Source organism: Triplophysa rosa, linkage group LG6 (genome assembly GCF_024868665.1).
Source record: "Triplophysa rosa linkage group LG6, Trosa_1v2, whole genome shotgun sequence".
In the NCBI taxonomy this organism is placed as follows: Eukaryota; Metazoa; Chordata; class Actinopteri; order Cypriniformes; family Nemacheilidae; genus Triplophysa; species Triplophysa rosa.
In genome coordinates this window covers 190,466-212,249 of record NC_079895.1, presented here as the reverse complement: position 1 = coordinate 212,249, position 21,784 = coordinate 190,466, and the positions used below count along the sequence as shown (strand labels likewise).

The 21,784-nt window shown below is 39.5% G+C and overlaps 3 protein-coding genes across 3 annotated transcripts in view; 2 read left to right on the top strand and 1 right to left on the bottom strand.

Moving 5' to 3' along the window:
• The first annotated feature begins 9,898 nt into the window (after nucleotides 1-9,898).
• On the top strand, nucleotides 9,899-11,438 carry nms (neuromedin S). The gene is made up of 8 exons (XM_057336817.1): nucleotides 9,899-9,991; nucleotides 10,343-10,395; nucleotides 10,499-10,552; nucleotides 10,622-10,648; nucleotides 10,865-10,918; nucleotides 11,007-11,072; nucleotides 11,176-11,220; nucleotides 11,412-11,438. The coding sequence occupies exons 1-7, from the start codon at nucleotides 9,916-9,918 to the stop codon at nucleotides 11,182-11,184; spliced, it is 339 nt and encodes a 112-aa protein (XP_057192800.1). The 5' UTR covers nucleotides 9,899-9,915; the 3' UTR covers nucleotides 11,185-11,220; nucleotides 11,412-11,438.
• A 182-nt stretch (nucleotides 11,439-11,620) lies between these two features.
• pdcl3 (phosducin-like 3) lies at nucleotides 11,621-14,252 on the bottom strand. Its single transcript, XM_057335446.1, has 6 exons — nucleotides 14,123-14,252; nucleotides 13,458-13,578; nucleotides 13,288-13,378; nucleotides 12,930-13,073; nucleotides 12,484-12,692; nucleotides 11,621-12,146 (listed from the first exon to the last, which is right to left on the bottom strand). Exons 1-6 carry the CDS (start codon nucleotides 14,126-14,128, stop codon nucleotides 12,004-12,006), a joined length of 714 nt encoding a protein of 237 aa, XP_057191429.1. The 5' UTR covers nucleotides 14,129-14,252; the 3' UTR covers nucleotides 11,621-12,003.
• A 501-nt stretch (nucleotides 14,253-14,753) lies between these two features.
• LOC130555329 (TBC1 domain family member 8) overlaps nucleotides 14,754-21,784 on the top strand; it is a 20,309-nt gene continuing 13,278 nt past the window's right edge. The window contains exons 1-2 of the mRNA XM_057335443.1: nucleotides 14,754-14,870; nucleotides 15,087-15,417. Of these exons, the coding sequence (XP_057191426.1) occupies nucleotides 15,291-15,417 (127 nt within the window). The 5' untranslated portion in view covers nucleotides 14,754-14,870; nucleotides 15,087-15,290. The remainder of the gene's footprint in view (nucleotides 14,871-15,086; nucleotides 15,418-21,784) is intronic.

Below are 21,784 nucleotides of genomic sequence, written 5' to 3'. Positions count from 1 at the left end.
GTGTACATAATTGTGTCGGTCAATGTGAAGAGTGCAATAAGAAATGCGACAACTTTCAGTCGAGCAAGCATCACACCTGACGTCATGACTTCATCAGCATCAGTGTGTGCGCTTTCATCCTCAGTCTCTCTTTCAGATTCTTCAGTATGACACATTCTATGAGACGAGGTCTCCTGACGAACATTACATTAAAATGTAAAAACATAACAATTCACATTGGAAACCCTTATTCAAGAGATCTACTGCATTTGGTACACATGTTTGTTCATATATTGCCTTAGTTGCTTTCGGTGTTCTATAACGATGACGAGATTTCAGCAATTCAAAAGCATGATTCTATATCTCTAATTCTTGCCAAAACTTTCCTCTTAACAGCCATTCCATATAACTGATGGACTGACTTTTGTTTGGAACCTATAATTTGACCTGCTGTCCTGATAATTCTGTTCAACTTTGCTTTGTTCACAGATGTTATTCTGTCAAACCATACAGTTATATTATACCCTAAAACACTCTTGATTAAGATACTATAAACTTGTTGCAAGACTTCCAGACAGAGAAGTAAGAAATCAAATCAGAGGTTATTACTGCTAAGGAAACTGAGAGAATTTCTGATCATTGTTCCCAAATACTTACAAGTCTTCACAATTTCAACAGATTGATCACGTAACGTTATTTCTGTTAAGGGTTCTGGATGATTTAAAATCAATTCTTTTGTCTTACCAACATTTATCAATAAGGAGCTCACTTCACACCATTTTTCCAATTTTGAAACCTGCTCTTCATACTCAGAGACACAGTCTTTCCATAAAAGTACAACAAGTGCCATGTCATCAGCATATGTGTATAATTTGCAATTCTCACTCTGAATTTGTATACCATTTGCATAAACCGAAAACAGCAGGGGTGACAGGACACATCCTTGAGGTGCTCCAGTATTTAAAAACATAGTATTTGATTTAACCCCTCGAGCACAAACTCATTGTGGTCTATTTGTTTAAAAAATGTAATCCAATGAACAATTGCATTTACTCCTAGAACCAAAAGCCTCTCTAAAAGTAAATGTATCAGCATTGCATTAAAAGCCGATGTATAATCAATAAAAACAACACGGACATAAGCCTTTGCTTGTTGTAAGTGGCTATTGTGTAGTAAGCGTTGCATCCTCTGTCCCTCTTTGCGGTTTGTATGCAAATTGCAGTACATCTAATTGCTCTGATACATATGATTTAAGATGATAATTAATGACCCTTCCCATGCATTTACAGACCTGCCAACCTTGGAATATTTTTTTGAGTACCATCAGCCGAAGAGACAGAACACAGGTTTTTAACATATAACATATTGGTTGTGAAAAATGCATCAGTCACATTTTTGAAAATAACTTTTCTTATTGAACACATGTATTTAAATTTAGGAAACATTTGTGTATATTGTGTGTGTTAATAATCTTCAGTGAGATACCCTTGATGTATATCAATCACATTTACTTGCAGTGGCACTTGCTCTTGACTGCTTTGTTTCATAGGTCGCTGATTTGGCCTTTCTGAGCAGAGCATCAGTAAAGTTTTCCATGTGGCAGTTAGTCCCCATTCCAGCCACGCGCACGCACACACACGCACAAACAAACACCTCTTGGTAACTTTCTATGCTGCACACATGCACTTACATTTTTTGCCAGCCTGCCATAATCTACTTTACTTATTTATTCACGTTTATAATTATTAATCTCAAAAGTTTGCATATGACGTTTTGTTTTATTGACAATTATCGAGAGCTCGATTTTGCAGAGCGCATTCAATCCGCTCCGCTGTCACGCGGATTCGCTTTACTGAAAGAGAACGGCGCCGGCACGCCGCTTTTATGTGACCAAAACTTGATGCTCTCTCGCAGATATACAGTAAGTGCACGTTATTGAGTGTGAGAATCCACCAGCGCAATCGGCGCCTGTGGTACTTGGTAAAATCACGGTAACTTTTCGTGAGCGCTCATTTATAAATCAGACATAATGTTAGCGCATCTTGCGGGCAAGTGCACGTTATCAAATGAGCCCGCGAGATCATCGACTGCATAGGATTAAGCTAATTCAATGTTTCAACTTTCCACATCCACCCGATCCGTTTACCTTAGAGCTCAGAGGACGTCTTGACTCTGCGTTTAAAACAATGCGTCAGAACGTGTGTGTGGAAGGGGATCACGCGGGATTTTGTGGTTCTGCCGATTTGCTGACTCTTTTTATTGATTGATAGGCCATAGGACGTGTCAATCTTCGCAGCTTTCCATTTGGGGGAAGAGCTCAGTGCTATGATTGGACATATTCTTATTTTTTCTGTTGCTTGTTTTGAGTACTGCACGCAGGCGTCATCAGGTTTTTGCGTAGTTTAGAGTGACAATTGAATATATTAGAAGAGATGTATTTTGCAGTATTAAACACGTATTTATACCGATTTCATCAGGCTCCGAAAATTCTTTAAAAAGAACACAAAGAATGGCCTTCTCAGCTGCCATAGTTCAACTCTTGCGTCATCACAACGACGTTCAATCGCACCACCGTTTCCGTTTAAACAACGTTTTGTCGGGGCTGAACGCAGCCCAGGGCTGAATACTGCAATACTTGAATACTGCAAAATACATCTCTTCTAATATCTTCAATTGTTGCGTATACCGAGCTGCAGCGGACACATTTAAACGACTTTACTTGGACCCATTGAGGGAGCTGTCTCTTTAATACCGCGTGGGTTATCTACATGTTGCTGCTGATTGGGCTGACATTCTTGATACGCCCACCAAACAAGAGAAAACGCATCTCAAGCCCTGTTGCACACCGTTTCCAGGAAACGTGTCGTTCAACCCGGAAACCGTAGCAAAACGTTGCGCACCGGTTTGAGCTTGAACATGCCCCAGGTGTTGTTTTGTGATTGATGGGAAACGGGTGTGACTTTCCAAACTCTTCCAGCAGTGGTGGGCGATACTGTAAAATTTAGTATCGATCCGATACCAAGTAAATGCAGGGCCAGTATTGGCGATTTCGATACCGATACCAATACTTTTTACTTTTAAAAAGCATTCACTTGAACTTACATTTACTTTCCTGTAGATGAAATGTCAAGATTTATCAGATGAATGCATCATTAATATGCTAAATCTGAATACATTTTCATGACCACTAAAATATTTTGTGATTTGTGCTCTTAATGTGCCTGCAGGCTAATTCATCATGTAGATGTTAAAACACTGGACATCATTTAAACCAAATAAATCTATTTATTTAGTTATTTATTCCTGTAATCGAATTTGCAAACATGAAATTTGCACCAAATTATTACTGGAAATAGTAACAATAACAGATTAACAGAACAGAAAAACGATATATAACAAAACAATTTCTCGTTATCCCAGTACTACTTCTCTAGCTTTAAAAAAAAGTGCACAAAATTATTACTCAAGAACAAAAATTTTAAAACTGCTTTTCAGTTTTTGTTCAGTGTTATGTTTAGACAAAATAATAGAACAAATTAACATGTTTCCCTTTCATTACATTTTTTTAAGTGAATTTATAAACAAAGTGCACACAATTGTTTTAGACACAAAGTAAATAAAGTGCTTAAATAATAAAGTACTTTCAATCTTTGGCTTTTTACCCCCAAAGGCCCACTGCCATACATCGCAGTTCGCAGTGTTTTTATTCACCGAGGTGAAAAAACTCCACACGATGCTTCTTTTCTTTTAGCTGGCTGCAGCAGCGTCTGCGTTCCTGCGCTTGGCGCTGCTGAGTCACGTGATAGCGGACTACAAAACACAGCAGGGCAGGGAGGAGCAACGTGTGCAAAACTAGGTGTATGGGAAATAGTTTTTCTTCATTATACAATTATTAGCTACATTAGTAAATAAATAAAATCAGTAGTATAAACAAAAAACACATTAGTATCGATATTTTTATGTTAGGATCGATCCTTTTCGATACAACCTCAGTATCGAAAGTATCGATACTTCAGGATCGATCCGCCCACCACTATCTTCCTGTTCAACTTCATGCCGCGCTGCGCAGACCGATCAGCGTATGACATCACCGCACCGCCAGAGCGATCCCCAAGCACTGCGTTTATATTTAACAATTAATTACAAACCCCATAGTAATACAACTGATCATATGTTCTTAACATTTTTTCATTGTGGAACTGGCTTATTGTTGGAGCTTTTCTTGTGCTGCGAGCAGATCGCAGCTCGAGCTTGTTTACACACATCACTGTCAGTCCACTTTTTAATAAAAATACACTAATATTCTAATTACAATTAGAAAGACAATTATAAAATTATCCTTACCAGAGCTTCTTCTTGTATTTTTTACGAAAATGTTAAATACTTATATTCTTCACACACGTGCACTGCACACACGTTGACTGTAGCTTACAAGTTAGTTGGTAAACACAACAGTAGTCCATCAACATGTCTGATGCACGCAGCGCCCAGCAAGCCCACCCCCCCCCCTCCCCCCACACTGATACTGTGATGTCATGCAGACAGCCCGACCTCATCACACTTACAGTATGTTATTCTCGCTCTCTCTCTCTCTCTCTGTAAATGAATTCAAACTGAAATATAATCTCAAAGTAAAGACTCAACATTACTTATCCAACTTTCAAACTGTCCTTAAATAATATCAAATCAAAACGGGCATGTGCAGTCTGTAATTATCTCTCAGTCAAAGCGTCCAGATGTCTGCACTGTAAAAAATGATTTTTTGAGTTTGTAAATAAAGCTAGCATTACTCGAGTATGTTTTACAAGCAAGTTGTAGTTTGTCTTTCTACTTAAAAATGTCACGTTTAATTCAATGTGTTACTTGAGGTTCCTTTGTAATTATTTGTGCTCTAATACATAAGTAAATTTAAATGAAAATGCCAAGTAATATTTACTTGGTGTTTTGTCATTAAATTAAGCGATGTATAAAACTGATGAACGCAAGTAAATTATACTCCACACAGCCATATAATAGCTGCGCGTGCGCACTTCGGACATTACAACTGGCGCGAAGAGCCTGAGGAAAGCTTGCGCAGCGAAACATTTCTTTTCAGTTCCTGAGGGGATTAAACTATGGTAAGTCATTAAATGTTTTCTTTTTAATTCATGTAGTAACGTTTGCAGCATAGTGCAGCGTTAATAAACTTTATTTTCGCTGGTTTGTTTGAGTTCGAGTTCTTGTTATTGAGTCTCGGTATTGCTAACATTTCTGGACAACGTTTGCAAACGCGGTTGTTTTTTATTATGCACATGGATAATAGAATTAACGTGATGCTAAATTAAGCTATTAATATGTTGACAGTGTTCAGTTTGCTAAACGTAGTGTCAAGTCTCGTATGTCTAACATTACGTAACTTAGACAAATAACTTAACCATGTAATGCATATTCATAAAGTTAAATCAAGTTTATGCTCCGTATATAACCAATATGATATTGATAAACTTGCAGTAGCCTACTGTGTTAACTTACCCTTAGCTAACTCTGCCTTAGCTAGCTCTGAACTGGCGTTGTTGTTACAGATAGAATGGTGGATCTTGAACTAATTTGTTCTAACGTTTAAAATTTGGTATAACGTTAGCCTATGTTCAATGCATTAAGGTCAATAAGTTCATTTGAATTATTAATGACAAATAATCTAATTGTGGCATTAACATCCATGTTCATCTGTTCCACAGGTATTGGACTCACCATTCTCACCAATAAAACATTTTTAACTGATGCCAGAGGAAATGTGAAGGTGGTTTAATGGATCTGAATTGATTTATTTGATTACCTTTTTTATTTGTTTCTCTGTTTTTTAAATAAGCTGTTAAATATTTGAATTCAAACACTGAATAAACGTATTTTTGTGAAATACCTGTCAGCGTTTTTGGTCTTCAGATACATTTTACTTAACACATATTAATACCTCATATGATTTCAAGTAATATTTACAAAAAACAAACAAGTAAAGACTACTGAGGAAAAGATAACTAGGACTCTTGTTAAGAAATATTAAGTATATTTAGAAGCATTACTTAAATAAAATTTACAAACAAAGGATGAGTAAAATTTACTTGACCCCGTACTTGGGAATTTCTAGTAAAAACTACTTATACATGGGTTTAGCATTTACTTGGACAGTTCTGATCAATTTACTAACATTTCCTGAGTGGAAAAACTTGCCTAGCTTTTTTCAAGTAAACTTCACTCCAAATTTTTTTCAGTGTGGTCTCATGTTTGATTGGTCCGTGTCTTCAACTGTCACCCAACCTGACACTGTTAAACCTGTTGACACCTGAGACTTTCACCCAATTGTGCTTTCACACGTCTGCCTCCACCACTCTCACTTCACTTCTTCAGCTCATTTAAGAAACTAATGCCAAGCTAGAAACATCTCTCTTCCGTCAGACTCGGCACACATTTACATTGAGTCATTTAGCAGACGCGTTTATCCAAAGCCACTTACAAATGGAAGCAATTGGCACAACATAAGGACAACAAAAAACATAAACATTTCTGAGGTGAACACACTCTGTGAGCTTTTGTCTTTATCTTAGATGTCAAGTTTAAATGGGAGGTCTGTCGCGCTCTTGGTGGTCTACGCCCCACCGGTTCTCTCATCATGACACATTAAGCATGAGCAAAAACAATTACTGTGACCATAAAAACACGTGTAGTCCCATGTGTGCTGGTCTGGATGAGTTTAACTCCACTGACAGTAATGTGACTCTTCTGCTTCTCTTTTCCAATCAACAAAATGACACCAAACTGTTCCCAGGACAGAGTCCTCCAACCTGTGTGTAATAAAACACATGTCAGCTTGCTCAGCTCCACTGATGATTGGAGGATTTCAATGATCATAATTCTATTGTGCGAGTCAATCTGTGCTTTCATCGGTCAGCGGGGATAAACACCACACGCCGGCCGTGTGTCGAGTCATTTCAGAAGAAACTGGGACACACGGACGTCTCTTAAAAGCCCTTCAGATGAAAATAATGCCCAACCATCAACATCATCGCATCACGACCTGTGAATTGTCTGCTGAAGGATTAAAACATTCACAACAGAAGCCAAAAAAATCACAGTTCTTAAAGTAAAACCTTTCAACCTAAATAAAAATGGACATGTTCTTTACGTTCTAGCACAATGCAGCAGAGCATCTTTTATTCCCTGTGCAGCAGACGGCACTTCAGAGCACCACGATTCTGTTAAATGACAAAAAGAAAAAGTGCAGTAATACAAGAAGAATAATCCTGAAAAAACAACACAGTGTCCAGCAACAACATACAGTATCTCGTTATGTGAAAGAAATCAATCCACATCTCTCTCTAAACTGTATAGGTTATTAACTCGATAAATCCTGAAAACAGCCAGAAGTGTATTGCCGTACTCATGTCATATTCATTATTAGTGTAGAATGAAAATACAATAGATATGAATTTACCCACAATCCTCTGTGTCTGCAGATGACAATAATAACTGTTCCCATGTGCACCAGTGTAAATGGAAAAGTGAAGCCCCACAGCTTTAACAAACCATAGACCCACTGTGTGTGTGCGTCTGTGTGTGCGTGTACTTGTTTTTAGACATTGTGGAGTCCAAATGTCCCCAATGATAGTAAAAGTCTCATACACTTACACTTAAAATAGATTATTAAACATACTAAATTATGTTTATTTGAAAATGTAAAAATTGCAGAAAGTTTTCTGTGATGGTTAGGTTTTGGGGTTGGGTTAGGGCAGAGCCATTGAGAGAGAGAGTTGTGTCAACTCCATTGACTCCAATCGAACTGGGTTTTTTTCACTAATGGCCTCTCAACAGTTCCCGGAAGTTACTAGTAAGGCATGGAGCTGCGGCTACATTTACATTTATGCATTTGGCAGACGCTTTTATCTAAAGTGACTTTCATTGCATTGTACTATACATTTGTTTCTAACTATTTGCAATCGCCTGAGATCGAACCCATGACCTTGGCATTGCTAGCGCTATGCTCTAACCACTGAGCCACGGGAAAGCTAGATGCGGCTAAACAGAGTAATTGTGATTAACTTTTAACACATTTAAAGACGTAAGTCATTTAATGAATAAAAGAATGAAAGAAAAAAATCCTTTAAAGCTACAGTTTGTAAAAACCGCCGCTAGAGGGCGCACGATCAAAACAGCAACAATGGTGTAGCTTGATGATGCTGTGAAGGAGCGTGGAATGATGGGATCTGTTGTCTTCAACTCCACCGCTGATGGCCATCAATCAGACGGGAACGACAAATCATGTTAGCGGGAGGTAAAGTATTAAAGTTTTATAAATTATGCGAATAATTGTGGTCCATAAATAAGTGACTGCTCAAAACAAGTTAGTGGCTTGCTAGATGCTAGACACTACTTCCGCATGTGTCCATGACACTGTTGTCATGCGGTTTCTACGTCAGTAAAGGCGGTAACAAAGGGTGACGCGGATATGACGCCATTGATAGGCGACTGCGCAGCCCCGTGTCACTGTTCAGAATGGAGATTTTCTCACGATTTACTAGTTGGAAACATTTGAGATATTGTAAGTACTCAGCTGAACAAAATATATAACACTAGCCTAGTGGATTTTGGATATTTTACCGCAAAATTGTTACAAACTGCACCTTTAAAAAGAACACATAACTTCCTGGAGCTATCTGAAGGCTGCATGAATCGCGGAAATTTCGAACTTCCGTTGTCGCAACTCTCTCTCTCTCTCAACGGCTCTGGGCTAGGGGAAGGCAATAGAATTGTTTGTCCAGTATAAAAACCATTACGCCGATGGAAAGTCCCCACAATGTATAGAAACCGCACGCACGCTTAAAGACACTCTTGAGCACCAGCAGCGATGTCACTCATTACAGAAATAATTCTGTCTAATCTGGAATAAAGTAAAACATTTCAAATTTTACAATGTAAATGACAGAAATTCAACAATGCCTAAAAATAAAACTATATGTGAAAAAATAAGAAAAATATGTGTTACCTATTAAACATTGGTGATGAGCTGCCGCCAGTAAAAAACCCATCTTTTGAAATGTATTGTTTTCTAGATAAAATCATCCTAAATAACGTAAAGAACATTCTGTGAAAATATAATCTTTATGTCTGTAATAGCTACTGACTAAAAATAATGAATTAAACTTTGATGCTCTTATCCTCTCAAAATTAGATTATGATACTTTAGCCTGGATTTTCAGGATCACATTTAAGTATTTTTATCATCTCATTTCCTCTTTTGATTTTTCTTCTTTTAAATATTTATTGATTTATTTTGTTTGTAAAACAAGACTCTCTTTGTTTTTATTTAAAAGTGATTATTTAGTGGTCAAAACATTGACAGCAATCGTTTAGATTTAAAATGGTTGATGTATTATTATTGTTGTTTTCTATCATTCTGAAGAGATGAATTTAATCATCAGCTGTAGCTCCATGTTCAGGCTTTATTTAGACTCGACTATTTCCTGTTTTCCTTCTGATATTAAACTCACTACAATTGAGGAAATAAACAAGTGTCCATCAGATTTATGAGGCGAAAATCTTTAATGCAATTTACAAAACAAATGTGTATGAATAAATGTGCACGTGCATGTTTGAATGAACGACTGAATGACTGGATTTACACCTCGTGCAGATCTTCAGATTAAAAGTCAAACTTCATGTTGTGATTTTCCACAGAATTGATATTAAAATGAAAAATCGGCTTGATGAAGTGGACTCGGTGGATTGGGAGCGCGTGGATGCAATCTCTATTTATTTCTCTCGCGTGGACTCGGTGCTTGTGTTGATTGGTCTCTCTCTCTCTCTCTCTCTCTCTCTCTCTCTCTCTCTCTCTCTCTCGACTAGTATAGTATGTCAGTCAGCCAGGTAACTAGTCAGAGTATCAGAAGTGAGCAGACGGACACGATGCGCGCGTGTTATCGACACTTTTATGTGATTTGTGGTTTAGTTTGGTCTGTCAGCAGCTTTTATTCAGCTGTTGGTGAGTATACCTCATCTTCAATCATGCTTAATAAATGACAACAAAAATAGTATTAGTAAAATAAAAGCAGTGTGATAGAAATAATTCAAAAGAAGTAGGCCTATTATTCGAATAATAAGTAAAAAAAGATGTGTTATGAATTTTACTGTTGAATTTGGTTTGTGTACGCACGGTTTAACTGCAGTTTATACAGAACAAAAAATCCTACTTGAACAATTGTGTGTGAATCAACAATTTATTCTGATTTCTGGGGTTGGTTCTCTAAAGGATTTTTATATTTATCACTGAAACGTTATGAAGGTAAATTGTGACCGTTTTGTCATGTCAATGTCTTGATGTGTTTGATTATAGAAAGTTTTCCAGCTCCTCTGAAAGACTGTGGGGATTATGGAGATTATATTCGGGTAAAAATTATTTCAACAACCAACATGTTTTTAGCAGTTCTAATAAAAACGCTTGTTTTGTTTTTAAATGTGCTGATATATTTCAGTGCTGTGTGTGTTTTAGGGACCTGCTCTATTGAGTTTATTGTGTGATCTGGAGTGGAGGGATCAGAAGCAGGTATACGAGTGTATCTACACTTACATCATAACATGTTCACATGTCTGAATAACGTGTGTGTGTTCACAGGAGCAGATTCAGAATGTTTTCAAGAGGGTAAGTCTTCTTTCTGTTCAGAAACCCCACAAACACTTGTTTTTATCTTCAGTGCTAATGTACCGCCTCTGTACTAATATATATACAGTATATATATATTAACTGTAAGCTGCTTCACAACATGCGACACTGTGAAACACACGATTACGTTTGAATTGAACAGCTGCTCTGTCATGATCTGATGATAAAACATTCTCCTCATCTTCTGTTCTTCAGTTTCTCTTTCATTATTCTAAAGCACAGAATTCAGTTGGATCAGTAGACAGAGAGGTATCCGTCTCTTCACATATTTGATCTCATTTACTGTATATAATGAATCTTTCCTACTACGTCTGAATACATTCACCTTTGTTTTCAGTCTCATTCAGTTCACCCGCTGATGCGTCTCTCCCCGAAACTGTCTCTGCGCAGAAAGAAACAACAGGTTTCATTCGTCCCGACACTGCATGCTGACTTGAATATGATACACAGAAAACATCTACACTAGTGCTGTCATCATCTTTGAGTAATGGGTGTGTTTGTCTTAGAGAAGCTGAAGGATGTCTGCGGAGCATCCGGAAGATTCACTTAAGGTGCGTACACGCGCGTCATTGAAAACAGTTCTCACTCCGCACATTTTCATCTGTTGACTTTGAATCACCTGATGTCATATTTTAATTCTGAGCACAAGAAGATAGAGGTTATACACCGCAGACACTTTTTCAGACTGTGGGAATATGATGTGCGTGAGAGAGGTTTTATGGATGTGGTTTTCTCTCCACAGTTCTGCGCTGATCTGGGATGTTCTGGCTGTGATGGGAGAATTAAGATGCTGTGTTACAGCTGCATTAGTCTTTCTGTCAAACTAAAAATAAAGGACAAATTTCATTATTAAATTTAGCCTCACACTTGTATTCAGGTTATGTGTTATATACCACTGTCGCTAGAGCCGCTACTTACACACACACGCATACAAACACAAGATAAAATAAGTCATATTTGATATTCATATCATTTAATCTGCTTTATATAATAACTGGTGACAAGCATTGAAGTGACAAAAGGTTGTATTAATATCATGTTAAGTCATATATAAAAAGATTGGCATTTCTGATAAATAGTCAATTTAATGACGGTTTGTTTAAAATGTTTTGAGGCGCTGGCCTCATCCAGAGTTACCATCAGGAAGAGAGCATTCATCTCTTTAATATGGCACAGAGTTTTACCCAGTTGAAACAAGGTTGCGTTCAGCATTCACAGGCAGCGGTGATAGCAGTGGGCGTGATAGACATTCTGTCCTCTCACATCACTTCACCGTCACAGCTGTTCTGTGTCAAACTACAGCAGTCCTGCTGATGATGTCAGTGTTCAGATCTTCAGTCTTCATCAGAGTCTTCCTCACTGTGCTTGGGTGCGGAGCAGCGAATGGACGTCATCAGCTGATCCTGGATCTGTTTTCTGGGATTTTCCTCCAGGTCAGTCTTGATAGCACCAGTCTCTGATAAACGCCACTCCAGCTCTGACACGATACAAAAACATTCATGATTTAAACCACTTGACACAATTCATTTGACTTCAACCTTAACACAAAAACAAGTATTCAAGATCACTCAAAGCGCCTGTATAACTTCAAAAACGTATGGTGACGGGTTGAGTTTTTTAAAATTGTGTCTTGGAGCTGTATTAACAAATGAAAAAACAAAACACAGTTCTGGATCAACGTGAAGATGAATAAATAACGACAGACAATAATTCATTATTATGAACATACGGTCTTAATTCTGAGGCATCTGTTATAGTGAAGAGAGCATTCTTTTTCAAACAAGCAAATGGAATAAAAGACAAGTTTGACGTACCATCACACTTAAGGTTCATTCCTCCAAACACAAGCGGGCCGATGAACTGGCCCTTCATTTCTCCCTCATTATACACAAACACTGTGGGCAGGTTCCGGTCGGGGTAGTTGGGAATGCAGGTGGTTGAAATAGACTTAAGAAACTTTGTTTGAGGAAACTTGTGGGCCAGTACTGACAGATGCTGGTTTATCAGTGTGCACAGAGGGATTCTGAAGGACACAAACAAGTGTTATTAGTCAAAAACCTGTGTGCTTCAGTACATGCAAGAACAATCTGATGTGCACAAAAAAAATCACATTTAAAAGACTTGTGAAGCCCCATACATGTAATAAAACTACAAATGGAGAATAACTGGCATATAAATTGCGGTTATGATTTCTGATTGTGACTGATCAATATATATAATTGTAAATATATTGAAACTTGATAAGGTCAATGCTTCTCACCCCTGTTTGTAGAGATGCAGGACCACCCAGATTCCCTCGCCAGCTTTATTCACCTCCTTTATATAATCCTGACCGGAGATCTCATTCACTTCTCCAAAGGCGTTCTTTATCTGGTTAGCTTTCCACTCTGCAAGTCTCTTCTGTCTGTGAGAAAGATGTACAAGAATCAAAGTGTTTCAGTTTTATAGAAATTCTAACCAGAATGTTTGAAAAGTATAATGTAATAAACAAACACTGTAATAGCTATTGAATCTCAGTGTATCTCTGCGTTAACAGTAACACATGATTGAAACTGACCCAAACAGACATATGCCACCGTGAATTTGATCAATAAACGTGTGTGTACACATAAACTGACCTGTACATCTCTATGGCCATCTCATCCTCTTCATTAAACTCATCTTCATTCTCTTCAAGTTCCCCTAGAGTCATGTCCTCATAGGTCTTCACTGGAAACGAACACTTTTATTACAAACGTTACAAGAATATTCTGCTGCACACACTTTTACAGACTGTTGCGTCTCTTACCAACAGACAGTTGACGGAGCTGCTCCTCTTCTTCCTTGTCCTCATCTTTTGGGGTTTCTTTAGGGGGAAGAATGCCCTTCTTCCGCAGGATGTCATTCCACTCTGTATCTGCGTTTGGGTCCTACAATTAAAGACATATAAACACACACTCAAAGATCATATCATCAACCAGAGCCAGTAGAGTTCTCATACTTCTTAAATAATGGAATTCCACAACCCTTTCTTCATTTCTTTTATTGGTTACAAAGGGTTTATAGAGCCTGCTCGTGTGTCCAATAATACAATAATGGACAGAGCAGATTTTACACCACACAAACACTAACAGAGCCACAGCCATATTTCACAGTCAGAACAACACAAATATTCGACATTTAAATGTTTCTGACGTATCCGTGAGCTGTCAAACTCTGGAAATTATTCTTTTATATTCCCAGTTTCCCATGACCGTGCGACTCTTGTAGTGGTCAGCAGTAGAAGAACAAGATCATCACTCAACTACTAAGGTATTGCTAAAAGATCCTTAACGTTATTATCAAATCACCATCTGTCACAGTCAATCACACGAACCCACTGAGGAAACATTTCATTAGAACTCCGATCATTGTAAAACCCAAAAGAATAACACGTACTGAACTGTAAGGAACCGCGTGTTAAACCACACAAACCTGCATTTTGACGCCGTTGTTTGTCCTGCTGTGTGAATCACGCCTCTCTACTAACTCCCTGCACCGGAAACGGAAGGAGCGCACCGCATTTCCCTCCGGCCGAACACGAGCGTCATCTTTTACACGATAAAATACATAATAACCTTTTGACCAATCACTCGACTACGCATTTTAAGGAAACCATTTAGATGACCATGAAATTACACTGATACAAAAGACGTCGTATAAGAATGTTTAAATTCTTCGGAAAAGATGAGTGCAGGGAGATAATAGCTGTTGCACCGACTTCCGTCTTGTTTCAGAATGTCCATATACGGTGCTGGACGTGATGTCCAGACAGCGCTGTCAATCAATGACGCATTAATTCATGTATGGGCACTTTATTCTTTATCTTTAAAATTATGTTAAAAATGTGCGCTCGTTCTTTTAATTTGTCAATTTTTATTTTGTAATGCATTTACAACCCATTTTATTTATTGTCCATTAGAGGATTAAACCTCTTTATATTGTATTGATCATTAATAATAATAGCCACATTACATATAATAAAAATTAAGAATAAAGAAATAATCAACATCAATTAAATCCAAGTGCTGTTAGTGATATCCGAAAGAGACCTCAAATACACGTCTGTCAACCCGATGTTAGCGATCCCAAACGCGCAGGATGATTGACAGGAGATAGTGTTTCTGAAGTCTTCCGATTGGCTAAAGAGGCGAGTCTTTCATTCGCTGTCAGAGTGAGACAGGTATGTCTGCATGGTGTCTGTCATGCCATTAAAATCACTTACAAATTGACAACACATTTAAACAAAAATATGACGAAAGGCTCAGTGGATCTCTAGCTTTTTATTTCCTCACAGACATTTAATCAGCACATCTGCAACAAAAATATGACATAATAATACTAATGATAAACCAGAACAAGCCTCTTTTGTAACTGTTGTATGGTCGTCCGACTAAAGAACAGTGAGGGAGTGACGGTGAAATGAAAGTTCCTCGCCGGATCCTCGAGCAGGAAAAGCGGAAGTAAACAGTCTCGGTTGGTTCATCATCATACAGCTGCTGCTGCTGGTGCGTGTGTGAGACTAGCTGCAGTTATGGGCGGAATATGAGAATGTGAACGCGCACAAGAAACAGCACGAGCCGCTGATCGAAGGTGTGTGAGGATGTGGGTCACTCCTGAAGAAGTCGTGTTGAAAAACGCGCTGAAACTTTGGGTGACGGACAGAACCAACGATTATTTCCTCCTGCAGCACCGGAGAGGACACGGAGAGACCGGAGGAAAAATCACAGGTGAGACAAACAAACACGAACAGCTGAGTTTCATCAAACTCCGTCATCGGTGACGTTTCATTCCAAACCTGTTTGCTTTCAGAGGATTCTCAACTCTCAGTTTGCTGAAGACTGTAGATCTGTAGACAAACATCCTGGTTTTTCTTTTGTCTCAGCTGGACAGATTCCGTCCACGACACACACACACACACACACACACACACACACACACACACACACACACACACACACACACACACACACACACACACACACACACACACACACACACACACACACACACACACACACACACACACACACACACACACACACACACACACACACACACACACACACACCAGATCTTAATTCCCACTTCACAACATCTAACTGAAATAAAGTTATAAGAACATTCTGGAGAGGAGAAATAAAAAACATTCTGTCTATAAAAACAAAGATTCTATTTTTAATTTCGCTATTTATTGTAAAGAAAGTTTTAGTGTTTTTTTGCTCATCTGATTTATTTGAACCTGTTGTGAATGAGCTGATTGTAAACTGTGAAGTTATAGTCAGCATGTTTATGGCTGTACTTTGACTTCAGAGCATGTTTTGCATTCTTCATACTGTGACAGATATTGTTATGGGTTCGTTTACAGTTGTTCGTGTGTAGCTCAGTGTTTAATCCTGAAGATATAAGATTGATATTATATAGTATCATTCACAGCTTGTTATACAGATTAGTCTGGTTTATAAAGCGGTTGGTTGAGGTCGTGATGAATGCGGTGTCCGTGTGTCCAGTCATTTTAAAATACCTGAGATCACCTGTGTTCATATTGAGATTAGTGTCACTGGTGTGCAGTGTGTTAAAATCACTGGAACACATGGCTTTGACTGACTTCTTGCTTGATTTGGAATCCAGATTACAACATAGTTACGTTTTGTATTATAAATCAATCGCTTGTTTTATAAAGCTTGTGTTTAGCTGGTCTCAGACTCGTGTTACCCTGAGGACAACTCAATATTTGTGTTTGAAACATGCAGACAATCCAGGAGAGCCAGTTTTATTTCTCTTTTACTCGTTTTATTCTCTGTTGTGTGGACAGCGAGAGAAAAGAGCAAACATCTCTCTCCACACGCACACGAGAACTCAAGTACATTTCTTCAATACTGCAGAATGAGAGTTGTGTAGTCTACTTCATTGTATGTCAACAACCGACTCCGTATTTCTCCCAAAGGACCTTTAAGAAGACGTCCTGCTGATGCTTTAATGAAACATCACTGAGAACAACATTCATCTCTCCTGAGAAACATTGGAGCAATACAATCTCAGCATCATTGCACACACTATTGTTTTGGTCGGATCTGTTAAATTGGCTGTAACAGATGCTGTCATGATTCCAAACGTTCTCTGGACCAGATCACACAATCTCTGCTTTCACTTTTCACTGATGACTTTTACTGTCAACATTCATAAATCGAAGCAGCCAGCTATTTAAAATGTGGAAAGAGTATTGAAGTACTCCTCACATGATACCGTGAACAATGTGACACTATTGATTATAAATGATTCTTCTACACGCATGTACAAAGAGTGCAGGACAAATTCTTCATGAAAATAACAAACTGTTTCTCTGATTGGTGGATTTCTTCAGGATTATGGGTAATCGAAATGTTTTTGTTTTTTTATATATTCATCATGACCCATTCATCTTGAGGATGTTTTCTTTGTGATGTTTTCTGTTCTCTCTATTATTCATTGTGAAAGTAGCCATGAACATCTTCGATCATGACTAGACACATCTCTTTAGGGTTGGTTCCCTTATTTAGACAACATTTGTTTTTCCATCTCTGCTTTAATAATATGTGTTTATTATGCTGGCTGCTGATTTTCTCTCTGATATTCTGATGCATACATGCAGCTTTCATTTCAGAATCAGAATCAGAATCAGAAGAGCTTTATTGCCAAGTGTGCTTGCACACACAAGGAATTTTCTTTGGTGTTGGAAGCTTCTAGTACAGACATTCAACACAATGACAATACAATATAATACGATTTACAGTCTAAAAGATTGTAAAATATGCATATATGAAATAAAGACTATTTTACAGAAAATGGGGGATAATAACATATAAGAGACATTGTACAGGGTAGTATATAGTAGAATAAACATATTAACCGATTGTATGTACACTTGTGCAAATGGATAATTTAGTAAGTAGAGGTAGTGTTATATACATGTATACATAAGATGTAGATATAATAAGGCACTATAGTGCACACTATAGGAGTAGTGGAAGTGGAATATTGCTCTTAAGGAGCAGTTATCTGTTTAGGAGGGAGATTGCCTGGGGGAAGAAGCTGCTTCTGTGTCTGGAAGTCCTGGTGTTTGGTGCTCTAAAGCGCCGGCCAGAGGGCAGCAGATCAAAGAGTTTGTGTGCTGGGTGTGTGGAGTCAATGATGATTTTTCTTGCCCTGTTTTTCACTCTGGAATCGTACAGGTCCTGAAGTGTGGGCAGAGGAGCACCAATAATTTTCTCAGCACTACGAACTGTCCGTTGTAGTCTTCGTAGGTCTGATTTGGTGGCCGAGCCATACCAAACAGTAATTGAAGTGCACAGAACAGATTCGATGACCACTGAGTAGAACTGGGTCAGTAGCTCCTGTGGTAGGTTGAACTTCCTCAATTGACGGAGGAAGTATAACCTCTGCTGGGCCTTCTTTACAATGGAGTCTATGTGGGACTCCCACTTCAGGTCCTGAGAGATGGTGGAGCCCAGGAACCTGAATGACTCCACAGTATCCACAGTGCTGTCCAGGATGGTGAGGGGAGGAAGTGATGGAGGGTTCCTTCTGAAATCCACTATCATCTCCACTGTCTTGAATGCATTCAGCTCTAGGTTGTTTTGACTACACCAGGCAGCCAGCTGAGCAACCTCCTTTCTGTAGGCAGATTCATCACCGTCTTGAATAAGGCCAATGACTGTGGTGTCATCTGCAAACTTCAGGAGTTTGACAGAAGGGTCTGTAGAGGTGCATTCGTTTGTGTAGAGTGAATATAGCAGTGGAGAAAGAACACATCCTTGAGGAGCTCCGGTGCTGATGGTACATGTGCTGGATTTAAATTTTCCCAACCTCACTAGCTGCTGCCTGTTCGACAGGAAGTTAATAATCCACTGACAGGTAGAGGTTGGCACAGAGAGCTGGGTAAGCTTGGGCAGGAGGAGGTCTGGGATTATGGTGTTGAAGGCCGAGCTGAAGTCTACAAACAGGATCCTGACGTAAGTCCCTGGTCTGTCTAGGTGTTGTAGGATGTAATGCAGTCCCATGTTTACTGCATCGTCCACAGACCTGTTTGCTCGGTAAGCAAACTGGAGGGGATCAAGAAGTGGTCTGGTGATGTCCTTCAGGTGGGCCAGTACAAGTCTCTCAAATGACTTCATGACCACAGATGTTAAAGCAACAGGCCTGTAGTCATTAAGTCCAGATATTTTGGGTTTCTTCTGTACAGGGATGATGGTGGAGCGTTTGAAGCATGAAGGGACTTCACACTGCTCCAAAGATCTGTTAAAAATATTAGTGAAGATGGGCGACAGCTGCTCCGCACAGACTTTCAGGCAGGAGGGTGAGACATTGTCTGGGCCTGGTGCTTTTCTGATCTTTTGTTTGCGGAAAAGCTGGCAAACATCCTCTTCGCAGATCTTAAGTGCAGGTTGAATGTCAAGAGGAGGTGTTAATGGTATAGCAGAGATAGGGTCAGGGCGGGTGTGAAGGGTGAGACTCTGCATTTCAAAACGACAATAGAAGTCGTTCAGGTCGTCAGCCAGTCGTTGATTACCCATAGACTGAGGGGATGATGGCTTGTAGTTGGTAATGTCTTTCAGGCCTTTCCACACCGATGCAGGGTCGTTGGCTGAAAACTGGTTCTTCAGCTTTTCAGAGTAGCTTCTCTTAGCTGCTCTTATCTCCTTTGTCAGTGTGTTTTTGGCCTGATTATACAAGACTTTGTCCCCACTTCTGTAAGCATCTTCTTTGGCCTGACGAAGCTGTCTCAGTTTCATTGTAAACCATGGTTTGTCATTGTTGTATGTTAAGCGAGTCCTGGTGGGAATACACATGTCCTCACAGAAGCTGATGTAGGATGTCACTGTGTCAGTTAACTCATCCAGATCAGTGGCTGCAGCTTCAAAGACACTCCAATCCGTGCAGTCGAAACAGGCTTGTAAGGCCTGCTCTGTTTCGCTGCTCCATCTCTTTGCTGTTCTTGCTACAGGCTTGGCAGATTTAAGCTTCTGTCTGTAGGTCGGAAGAAGATGAACCAGGCAATGATCAGAGAGACCCAGAGCTGCTCTGGGAACAGAGTGGTATGCATCCCGTATTGTGGTGTAACAGTGATCCAGAATGTTGCTGTCTCTGGTGGGGCATGTGATATGCTGCCTGTATTTTGGCAGCTCACGGGAGAGGTTTGCTCTGTTAAAGTCCCCAATAATAATAATAAGAGAATCCGGGTGTTGCTGCTCCGTGTCAGTGATGTAATCCGCCAGCTGTTGCAGCGCCGCGCTCGCACAAGCATGTGGAGGAATGTAAACATTCACGAGAATAAATGAGGAAAACTCGCGTGGCGAATAAAAAGGTTTGCAGTTGATAGAGAACGCTTCTAAGTACGAAAAGCACATCTTCTTCAGTGTTGTTATATCTCTGCACCAACCTTCGTTTATATAAAAACATAATCCACCACCACGTGTCTTCCCTGTTGACTCGGCAATGCGATCCGCTCTGAACAGCTGAAAACCCGGCAGATGTAACGCGCTGTCCGGTATGGTGTCATTGAGCCATGTTTCTGTGAAACACAGCGCAGCGGAGTTGGAAAAATCTTTGTTTGTCCTGGTGAGTAAGAGTATTTCGTCCGTTTTGTTGGTAAGGGAGCGGACATTCGCCAGGTGTATACTCGGCAGCGGGGTCCTAAATCCGCGTCGTCGGAGTCTGACGAGCGCACCCGCTCGCTTTCCCCGCTTGCGTCTTTTAGAGCGTTTGTACAGAGCTGCCGCTCCTCCGAGTAAAATGTCCAGTAAGACGTCTGAATTTTCAAAATTAGAGAAAAGATTGATAGAAGGGCATTGCTTAATGTTAAGCAATTCGTCCCTGGTAAAAGTGATTAAAGAAGAGTAGCTTAAAACAGGAAAAACAAACAATAAAGACATGAGGACTAGAGCACTCCAAACCGAGGCAGCCATCCGCGGCGCCATCTTGAATAGAAATTATAACCGGGATCTCCAACCCTGATCCTGGAGAGCTAGCGATTGGGATGGGATGGGATGTGATATGATGGGATGTGATGGGATAGGATGTGATGTTATGGGACAGTATGGGATGGGATGTGATTAGGGATGCACCGAAACGAAAATTCTTGGCTGAAGCGAAACATGTTGTGAAACTCTTGGCCGAATAATGCCTAACACCGAACATGTTTTTTTTGCATTTCTTCTATTTATTAAGCTATTTTTTTCACTATTGCACAAACTGAATAGTCAAAATGTGCTTTTTATAATTTGTCTTGCTTTTCAATAAAATACAATACAACTTAATGTAAAATTGAGCAAAACAAAGTAAATTCAAACAAAATATTGAGCCCTCTGCCTTCATGAATAGCCTGTATTAATTAGGCCTATAACTGACTGCTAAAAGAATGTAATGTAAGTTACTCTGTACCCCTACAACAAAACACTTCATTAAAAACTGTCATTCCACGTTAGGCCTATAAGATAAAAATACGAATAAAAGAAAACTGTTGGATTATGATAGGCTACATTGCAAAAAGATTTAAAGAAAAAAAAAACATCCAATGCAAGCAATTCTGACTGATGCTGACTGACTACCATTTCAGTTCACGTCTCTCCTCCAAACTCCGCCCACAAAAGATGACCGTTCTCTCAGAAGGTGCACAGAATACTTTGACAAGTTGTTTAGTACAGGGAACTGTGTGCACGAGACCACTGTATGATGTCAAAGGATGTCGCGAGCGGCGGGGCTACTGTCAGACAGCCCGCTTCCGTCTGAAGTAAAGTTACCGACCGGTAAACACGCTTTCATTCGGACATTTACTTCCGTGCAGCAAGTCCCGTGCTGTGTCTTTCTCTGACACTAAAATGATCCACACACACGCACGCACGCGCACGCACGCGCACGCACACACACACACTGCCAAAATGTTTGCGGCAGTAATAAAGCGCACGCGTGTCTCACTCTCTCTCACTCTCTCTCTGTCTCTCTCTCTCTGTCTCACTCTCTCTCTGTCTCTCTCTCTCTCTGTCTCACTCTCTCTCTCTCTCTCTCTCTCTCTCTCTCTCTCTCTCTCTCTCTCTCTCTCTCTCTCTCTCTCTCTCTCTC